Below are 10,123 nucleotides of genomic sequence, written 5' to 3'. Positions count from 1 at the left end.
GGGAATTGAGCGGCTCCCGGGATGTGGGGGCCTCTCCTCGGGGTGGAGACAGACCTGGAAAGGCGCTGTTGTGTAACTGGGGAGGGAATTCCAGCTGGGGAGTCACATCCTGTCACCCGGGGCTGGTCCTGACCCGACAGGGGTTCGAAGGGACGTTGGGTGAGGAAAGAGGAGTTGTGGCATCACCCTGGAATGATGGACCACGGCAGGAATGCCAAGGTTTTGTCCTCTGCTTCCTTTTCCACTGGATTCTCCCCTGGGAGGGTGGGGAGGCCCTGGCACAGGTTGCCCAGAGAAGCTGTGGCTGCCCCATCCCTGGAGGTGTCCAAGGCCAGCTTGGAGCAACGTGGTCTAGTGGAAAGTGTCCCTGCCCTGGGGGAGGAACTGGATGAGCTTTAAGATCCCTCCCAGCCCAAACCATCCCGTGTCTCTGTGATTTCAAGGCCTGTTGTGATCCTGACCTGTCTGAGAAAGGAGTGGGAGGGGGTAAGAGAGGAACTGGTATCTAAATGTTTGAATTCCAGGAGACAAAACAAAGGAATGAAACTATTTACTTGTCCCCTGGTGATGCACATTCTGTTCTGCACTTACTGCTGGGAAATGCTTGTTTTCCTGTAGCAAAAGAGTTGAGGTTGCCTAAAATCCTGTTTTAATGAGCCATTTTAATCACTTGGAGATCTGGACTTGAGCCTTTTTTTCCCAAGAGCTGCTGGAAATGAACTTGGAGGAGGGACTGCCTTTAAATCCATCTGTAAACAGGAGACTTGGCCACCTCAGTGTGACCCCCTAAAAACTGCAGAGCACCTCTGAGCAACACGGAAAAATTATAATGCTGGGGTTTGTTTTCAACCCTGCTCTTAAAAACCCCAAACCCGCAGTAACCTCATCCCAAGAACCTGTTTTATCTCAGAGATGGGTTTCCTGCTCCACACCTGGGTTGGCAGAGGGCAGATGTTCCCCTCATGTGCCAGTCCTTTATCTCTTGGCACCTCGAGCCAGCACTGAGGGCAAAAATAGCTGCTTTATCTTGTGTTGTGGGGCACGAGGCAGCAACAGCCCCAAAAGGGGGACAAATTCCCACCCCCCAGCTCCAGGGGGCATGTGATGGTGGAGCTGCTCCCACTCCTGGGACATCCTGGAAGTGCAGAATGCCAGTTAATTGTCGTTATTATTGTAATTGAGTCAAGGTTCAGGGGTTCAGCCCTGCCACCAAAGCTGGAAGCAGCTCCTGGCTGGTTGGAGGGATTGCATCAGTCCTGGGGTTGTCCTGAGTTATCTGATCCAATAATTATCCACTGAGTTATCCGACCCCACAATTAGCCACTGCACTAATGAGATTCCTGGAGGTGGGAAATCCCCTCCTGGAGGGGGGGTGTGGCCAGGGGAGGTGTCTCTGCCGACAGCTCTGGGCAGTTCCTGCCACTCAGGGCATCTTTTGGGGCAGTTTTGGGGGTTGTGGTGAGTGTGGTGCTCTCCCAGGGACGCTCTGAGGAGCAATGATGGCAAGAAAGGCCTGATGTTCCTCCTGGAATAACGATTTTCCTCCTGGAATAATGGCAGGGTTCCCCTTTGGACATGGGAATGAGCCCCAGGTGGGCCTGTGCAGGGTGAAGAGAACACTTTATTTGATCTCAATTTCTGAAATTTCCTTTCCCAGTAAGGAAAGCTGTGCTGGGGGGAGGCCATGTGGGATTTGCTGGCTCCAGATGGTCCCTCTCAGCACTTCCAGGGATACCTGGAAGCAAAGCTGCTCATCTGCACGGGTGACTGAAGTGTCCCAGGCCAGGTTGGAGCAACGTGGGCTGGTGGAAGGTGTCCCTGCCCATGGCAGGGGGTGGCACTGGACGAGCTTTAAGGTCCCTCCCAACCCATTCTGGGAAATCTCAGGGTGTTTTTGCTTCTGCAGCAACAAACCCTGCAGTGCTGCTTGTTTGGGAGGAAGTGGGGTGAGATCTCTCTGCTGCTGCTTCCTCTTTTCTTTGCAAACCTCCTGCCCGGGGGAACTGGGGGAGGACTGGGGGGGCTGAGCAGGAGTGGGTGCACAGGGGGGAGTTCCCCCTGGGCCAGAGCAGAGCAGGGGGAGCTGAGTTGTCATAACCCTCTTGCTGAAGGCCTTTGCTGTTTGAACCCCTTGAAGGAATACCTGCTGCTCCCCCATGTGGGATCTCTCCTCCCAGAGCCTTTCCCATGGAAAGGGCCCTTCCCAGGACACTCTTGTTGCTGCTGTGGTTCCATGTGTGTGTCCTGCAGATAACAGGGCTGTTGAGCAGCCTGTGTGGAGCATCTGGGAGCAGATTCACTGCTGAGCCCTGGAGGCTGAGGGGGCAGAGGAGATGGGGACGTGACCTTGAGCTGGGAGCGTCCCGATGTCCTGCAGGGATCACAGGATGCCTGTGTTGAGTGGCACTAACTGGATTCTGCTGCATTTCTGACTCTCCAGCTGGTCTGCTGAACCCTACAGCTAATTCTGTTTGATTCTCTCCTTCTCCCAAACTCTCCCCCCCTCTGCTCTCCAGTCCCATCCACCCCACAGGCTCCTTGGATCCCGTTGTGGACGTCGGAGCTGCAGGTCCCTCCCCAGGGAGCACCACGAGGATTTCTGTGTGTGGCCAGCGGTTAAGGTTGCCCTGTGCTCCTCCTGGTTTGTCTGACTCTTCCCTTCATCCCTTGTCTTGTGAGACCTGGGGGTTCTGTGCCGAAATCCACCCCTTCTAACTCGGTTAGATGGGAAAACTGTCGCCGAGCACAACCCAAACCCTGATTTAATTCCTTAGTCTTGGCCAAAAAAAAAAACAGGTAGAGCTGTGAAAATCCCTGGCCAGAGGTGGTTAAATGTGGGGATGGGAAGGAGGAAAAGCAGGATGGAGAGCTTGTGGCTAAACAGGTGGTTAAGGAAGGATGACTTCCAGTGGAATGAGGGAATTAGCTCGTGGGGGGGGGAGTTGGCTTAGTCCAGCCAAAGTAATATTAATATAAACCATGTTTTCACCAAAAATCTGTGTGACTCAGCTCCTCCCTCAGCAGCCTCTTGAGTCGCAGCTGAATTTCCTTTTCAGTCAAAGCAGTTCAAGGAGTAACTTTTTAAATAGCTGTGGAACAGCTGCATGTGAGGGGGGAGGATGGTTCTGGGAGCAGTGCAGGCTGTGCCTGCAGCGGGCTCCAAAAACCACAGTGGTGGCACTAAAACTGCTCAGCTTGGCTCAGGGAATCTTGTGTGAGGGGAAGGCTCAGCCTTATGTAAGGGAAGCTGCCAGAGGGATGCACGTGGGCTTGTACACTCATTTCAGTCCTGAGCTGCTGGGTGATCTTCCAGGATTCGGCTTTGGAGCTGTCCTGCTCTTCCAAAGGCAGGTCTGAAAGGAGAGTCTTGGGGTGTAAAAAAAGTATTGATTTCAGTTGGGTTGAGTGCAAATGTTCAGAACTGGACTTTAGCCTTTGGTGAGCTCCATCTGAGCAGTGATTCCGAGTGTGAGGCTCCGGGAGGGATCACACCTCTGTCCACCCCGACCCTACAAACCCCCCCCTGAAGCTGTAGCTCACCATTCCAGCAAGGCAAAAAGCACCAGGGGGGGGTTTATTGTGGAATTAGTGTTGAAGTTGTAACTCACCATTCCAGCAAGGCAAAAAGCACCAGGAGGGGTTTATTGTGGAATTAGTGTGTGCTGGGGAGAGCTGTGGGAAGATCCCCTTTAAGAACAGCCCCGCAGAGCTGTGAGTCACCCGTGGATTTGTGTCCCCACAGCTGCCAGGAATAGGTGACAGGGCTAATCCCCCCTGGCACAGGCACCTGGCTCTGTCCTCACCCACCTGGGCACTGCAGGGTGGCACAGGGTGGAAATCAAGGCTCCAAAAATGCCAGGCTGCAACTTTAGGGGAAGTTTGTTCCTATAGTAACTGCGGGGAGTTACATAAGGAATCCCACAGCTCCCGTGCCAGGCTCTGCAGTGCAAAGGGAGCTCAGCCTCCAGAATGCAGGGAGCTTTTCAAACCAGGAAAATCTTTGGTCTCCTCTTGGTTGATCCCCAGTAGTCATCATTCCATGTGTCCCAGGAAATCCAGGACTGCAGCTCTGAAGAGAAATGGAGTGTGGAGCTGGACTTACCTGTGCTGGGACTGGACATTCAGTGCTTTAATGAATTCTTTACCTCTGTTTTTGCCACTCCTTGCTGGCCAGGTTGTGCCCTTTCCTCAGGAATGTCAAGAGAGAGTGAAAAGCAGTTCATGTTCAGCTCCAGATATTGAAGAGATTATCCAGATTATCAATGAAACAAAAAGTGACCCAGGACCTGCCACTCCTTCCTCTTTTAGGAGGTATTTTAAGGACTTAACGGCTTCTGAAAGCTCCACAACTCAAAGGAAATTGGAAAACAGGGTCTAAATATTTTTAGAGTGAAGTGATGAATTGAAAAAACATCTTGGAAGGGATTGAATGGCAGCAAAATTCAACTCAGTGCAGTGATGGGAGAGCTCCCATCCTGCTGCTGTTCACAGGTGCTTTTGGACACAGGGCTGGTGTTTACCCACGACCTGAATTTTTTTTTGTAATTCATGGGAATTCAGGCCCCCTTGAAACCTGCAGCTTCCAGGATTGGCTGGTGTGTGGTTTTGGTTAAAAATGGTACAGGAAGGACATGGCTTGATTTATAAACGTATATATATTTTCAGGCTGTGTCATCATCAATATTGGTGATGTCACCCAGTCCCCTTGCCTGGATTGCTGTCGTGTCACTGCTCAAAATTGTTCCCTTTCACGGTTGATTGGCTCAAGTGCAAACCTCACTTTCTGCAGCAGCAGGAAGGCCCCACCCTGCTGTTCACAGCACCTTTTTTCCTCTCCTCCACCTCCCTCCTCTGTGCTGCTCTCACCACAGCTCAGGGATGGTACCAGAGATAAGCCCTGCACTGAAATGCTGCCTCCAAAGCCCTCAAATATTGGGTGTTTGTGGAAGATTTCAAGCCTGTTCTGAGAGGAAACAGCCAGAAGCAGCTTGGTGGGACTTGGCCAGTGAGGCGCCCCATGGCTTTGGGGAAGAGTGTCCTGGTTGCCAATAGACCAAGAAGATTTTTAAGGCAGAGCTGGAAGCTGTTGGAGGGAATATTCTCAACCTTGTAGTTGCTTCTGGCTCTTCCTGCAAATGGTGGTTAATATATATATTTTTTCCTATATATATTTTTTCCTATATATATTTTTCCTATATATATATTTTTCCTATATATATTTTTTTCTATATATATTTTTTTCCTATATATTTTTTTCCTATATATATTTTTTGCTATATATATTTTTTCTCCTATATATATTTTTTCTCCTATATATATTTTTTCCTACATATATTTTTTTCCTACATATATTTTTTTCCTATGTATTTTTTCCTATGTATTTTTTCCTATGTATATTTGCAATTAATCCGTGTTAATGACTGAACCCACCTGGTCAGAGGCTGGTGCTGGTGAACACCAAGGGTTTGATCCCTGCATGAGCCATCCCTGGCACAGCTGGGCCTTGATGAGCCTCGGGGGTCCCTTCCACCCCAGAATATCCTGTGCCACAGCAGAATTTCGAGCTCTTGAAATCAAGTTTAACTGGGTTTTTTTTAGGGTTTCCCTTGTTCCCTAGGCTCTGGAGCACTGAGCTGCACCACAGACCTTCCAGCAAAGGGCAGAGGAAGTTGTTTTGCAAGACAGGCTTTGTCACAGCGTCACCAAGTCCTTAAGCAACCTTCTGGAGCAAGGAAACCACGGGGCAAAGGAAGCTCCTGGATCCTTGGGTGGTTCCTCATTTGCCTTTGGAAAAAATGGGACTTCCCAGCTCGGGCTGGACCAGGAACCTCCCCGGCCCAGCGTGAGGGAGGCTGGAACAGTCACCTCCCAGGGATTATCCCGCTCCCTCCTCTCCCTGGGGCTGCTCCAGGGATGGCTGGATGGTGCTGTATCCCCACCATGTCAGTGGGATCCATGGGAATGTTTCCCTGGATGCTCCCAGGCAGGGGTTGTCTGCACTGGGAATATTTCATCAGGCTCTGAGCAGTGATGTTCTCTCCTCCCTGCCCATGAAAGCAGCTATTTTTTTTCCTGACCCTCCTTCTCAAAAGAGCAGTGGCTTTTGCAGCCAACTCCTGTTTTATTTTTAAATGCCTTCTGGAGGGTTATTGCTGCAGAAAGTTGCAGGGGGAGCTTCAGCCAAAATCTGGGGCCTGAATAAAGGGTGAGGAGTGAATCCCCTCGGGATTTCTCATTTAAAACCACTCAGGGGGGTGAACTCAGAGCGAGTGACTCACTTGAAGTGGACTCCTCAGGCTGTGCTGGGGTTTTGGAGGGGATTGGGAGCCTTTTCAGTAATTCAGAGCACTCAGCAGCCCTTGCAGCATTGATGACTTGTGGCTTAGCTGGGAGCTGGTGTGTGACCAGCTTGGTATGTGGTGTTTATTTTGACAGGCTGGGATGTAAAACAGGCTGTGGAAGTGTCTCCTGGAGCACTGGCTGGGCAGCTGAGCCTCTGGCTGGTGCATCCTCCCCCAGGAATCCATTCAAGTGTTCAGTGCAGCTTTGTAAAGTCAGGGCTGGCTGAGCAGGGGATGCTTTTGGAGCTCCTGATCTTCCTGCAGCCAGTGCCAGGCTGGGAACGTCCCCCAGGGTGGTCTGGTCTGACCTAAGTGTGGTGCCAGGGCTGAGGGATAGCTGGGCTCTGGAATCTCCCTGGATTCTTGCTCACAAGTGTGGGGTTGTTGGATCCAGGAGGGATTTGTGCAGGTGTGAGCTGAGGCACGGGGGCAGCACAGCAGGACAGGCTTTGCCCAGCTGGGTTGGTGCCAGAGCCTTCCTTTTCCCTGGGTGTTAAAATCAGCCCTAATGCTGAAACACAGCACCAGGAGTGGCTGATCCTGGTTGTCACTGGGGCAAACTCCCAGTTTTCCATGTGGGAAGGGAGGTTCCATCTCACCCTCCAGCTCTGGTGGCTCCAAGGATGCTCAGCCTCGAGGGGACTGTTTTTATAACATTAACCAGAGTTAATTCACGGGAGGAACAACTTCTTTAATGGTTCTTTCTAGTGGTTTAACTGTTTTCAAACCTCCTGGAGATAAATCCATGATTCCCTGTGAGTGTCAGGGTGTGCCCAAAGGCTGCAAGGGGTGATAGTGCCCCAGGGCACCTCCAGCAACGCTGATTAATGCTGCTCTGTCCTTATTTACTGATAAAACCCCATTTTTCTCTGAAAAACTTTCCCCTCTGCTCCAACCAGGGTGTTTCCCCCCCCCCTCAGTCACTGGATTTTCTGCACAGTTTCATTTTTGGGGGAGTCAAATGCTGCAGCATGTGATGGAACTCCCATCTGCAAAAACCACCTGGGGATTTTTTTTTCAGGTCTGTCACCTTGAAAACAGATGTGGAACCCTGGGGAAATTTCCCCAGAGCCCTGCCCAGCCCAGTCTGAGCTGGGGGGATATTTTAGTGGCAGATCCACAGATTTGAAGCCTTTCTTGTAGCACCTCCTGGCTCAGCAAGGACACCCAGAATATCAGCAGCTCGGAGCTCCCCCCTGTTGTATAATGTATTTATACAACCCAATAATGTATTTATACAGCCCAACCACCTGCTGGGAGGATTTTTGAAAGCCTGTGTATTAATTTTTTTTTTAAATATTCCCTGGCATAACGAGGCTTCTCCATCCTGGGGTCACCCAGAGCTGGGATTTAGCAGTGCAGCTGTCAGTCCTGCACTCAGTCCTTGCTGTCCCAGCCCCTGAAGTGCCACTGAAGTGACACTTTGCACCCCTGAGTCATGTTGGTGGTGGCAGGTTGTGGTGGCTCCATGTGACAACAGTGAGCTGATTACTCCAGCCCCGCTGGAGTATCTGCCTATTAATCCTTTTAGTCCTATAAAGGCTAAATATATCCAGAGTTTAAATCTAACCTTGACTCTCAGGCTTAATCCTGCCTGCAGTCTCACGTTATGGTGTGGCTGGGAGAGAATTCCCTGTGGGAGCCCAGGGAGGGATCCTGGCTGACCCTGAGCGAGGCTTTTCTTCCAGGTCCTTACTGTTTAACATGCTAAATTTATGGATTCTGCTGTGATGGAGTCAATCCCAGGTTCTGGTGGGTATAATAAATGAACAAGGGTGTGCTTTTAATCAGGTCTTCACCAAGAGCTGTTCCTAAACTGGGAACTGAATTCATCAGCTCTGTTAAATTAATATCGTTCTCAAGGGCCACTCTTGAGGGAAAAAGCAGCCAGTGATGGCAGGAAAGGCCAGAAGACTTAATAAAAGCTTTTTTTTTTAAATCATGAGTTCCCTGGAACAGGTACTGGAGGTAAGTTAGAGGTTATCCTGGAAAGGGTTTGCATTAACAGCCCCAAAGCCCTCAGGATGCTCCAGACTTTCCCCATAAATAGGAATGAAACTGTTCCCAGCATATCCAGAGCCTCAAACACAGCACTGCTTTTTTAGGGCTTTGAAATTACACTTTCCCCCCTCCCACCTCACTCTCATTAGCTTTAGGCTTTGCTATTTTAGCAGGATAACTCTTCCTCTGCAGCAATGCCTGGAAAAAGGGGCTGGCACAGTTGGTTGGAGGCTTTCAGGTCCCTCATTCAGGCTTTGGCCCCTTCCCTGTGCAAGGTGGTGAGGGCTGGACACCCCAACTGGGGCTGGCTGCAAACTCCAGCCAGGGGGGGTAGGGTTTTTTTTAAATAAAATGAGTTTTAAAGCAGGACTGAGGGCTGGGAGAGGGGCTGGGAGGGGTGGGAGGACCTGTGGGCTCTGCCCACCCCTGGGTGATGCCCTGCTGGGTTTCCTGGGTGCAGGGGGGTTGCAAATCTAAGCTTGTTAATCATCTTTCCCTTGTGGTGTTTTTTTTTTATCCCTGGCATGATGTGTCCCCCCACACCCTGGAGCTCTCCTGCCTGCCCCAGCTGCATGCCAACCTGGGATCAGGGTGGAACTTGGAATTCCCACCTGGGGGCTGTGGAAACTGTGGAGTGAACTGACCAAGTGCTGGGATTGCAACCTGGGGCTCCACGTTTTTTTTGGGGGGCCAAATCCTGGGCTTGGTGCTGCTCTCCTGGCTGGGCTGGGCCCTCCTGCCTGAGGCTGGTGGTGCAATTCCCACGCTGAGGAATTCTTGCTGCTGTTCCTACAGCAGCAGGGAACGTTCTGGAGCTGATTGCACTGCAGGGAGGTTACCTGAGAAAGAAGGAAAAAAAAGCAGGAGCACAAACTTGAGTTGACATGGCTGCTACTTCTGGCTGAGCAGAGCTCGGGGGGGTTGTGGGTGTTTTCTTCCCTCTTCCTCTAAGAGCTGCTTGTTTTGCGTGGATGGAAGAGGGAGGCAAGAAAACCCTCCAAATATAACGATTTAAACATCCTGCTGCTGCCTAATTCCGATTTCTGACGGGGGGGAGAACGCAGACACCTCAGTCCCAGTTCACTTGGTAGTTTCTGAGCTGCTCGAGGCCACCACAGGGGTGGGAGTTGGGGTGAACCCCTCGTGTCTCTTTGCAGGGCCACGATGGGCCTCCTGGAATCTCGGGGTGTTCATCTGCATCCGCTGTGCTGGCATCCACAGGAACCTGGGAGTTCACATCTCCAGGGTCAAATCCGTCAACCTCGACCAGTGGACACAGGAGCAGATCCAGGTAATGAGGGTGGAATGAATAAATACAGGGTTTGCTAGGGGGGCTCCATAAAATTGGGAGTAGCCAGAGCCTGAGTAGCCCGAAAATGTGGGAAGAGCAGCAGGAAGATGATGTTGGGATGGGAAAATGTCATCATTTCAGAGGGTAAAGACAAATGAGCTGCAAGTGCTGTTTGTTAAACTGCCAAAGGCTGCTGCTGCCTGGAGCTGCTGCCTTCCTCCTCTCCCTGAGGTTTCCAGGAGCCAAATCCTGGATTTCCAGAGGGACTTGGGGCTGCTAATGTGATATTTGTCTTGTCTCTGACTAAATATTGGGCCGTGGTGCTTAGGAGTGGGTAATTGTACAGGAGGTGCTGGGTGGGGAAAAGTGGGAATTCTGGAGGGATTGGGGGAAAAAGGACTGGAGGAGGAGGAGAATCTTGGTCCAGGAAAAAAAGTGGGAATGCTGGAGGGATTGGGGGAAAAGGGGCTGGAGGAGGAGGAGAATCTGG

The 10,123-nt window shown here is 51.1% G+C and overlaps 1 protein-coding gene across 1 annotated transcript in view; it reads left to right on the top strand.

The window, feature by feature from the left end:
- Window positions 1–9,366: 9,366 nt before the first annotated feature.
- SMAP2 (small ArfGAP2) overlaps window positions 9,367–10,123 on the top strand; it is a gene marked incomplete at its 5' end in the record, with an annotated part of 6,897 nt that continues 6,140 nt past the window's right edge. The window contains one exon of the mRNA XM_029963056.1: window positions 9,367–9,633. Coding sequence (XP_029818916.1) covers window positions 9,367–9,633 — 267 coding nt within the window. The remainder of the gene's footprint in view (window positions 9,634–10,123) is intronic.

This window comes from Manacus vitellinus, unplaced genomic scaffold, assembly GCF_001715985.3.
Source record: "Manacus vitellinus isolate BGI_N305 unplaced genomic scaffold, ASM171598v3 scaffold_52_pilon, whole genome shotgun sequence".
Lineage (NCBI taxonomy): Eukaryota > Metazoa > Chordata > Aves > Passeriformes > Pipridae > Manacus > Manacus vitellinus.
The sequence above is the reverse complement of the archived record's forward strand: the minus strand, read 5'-3'. Positions and strand labels throughout refer to the sequence as shown.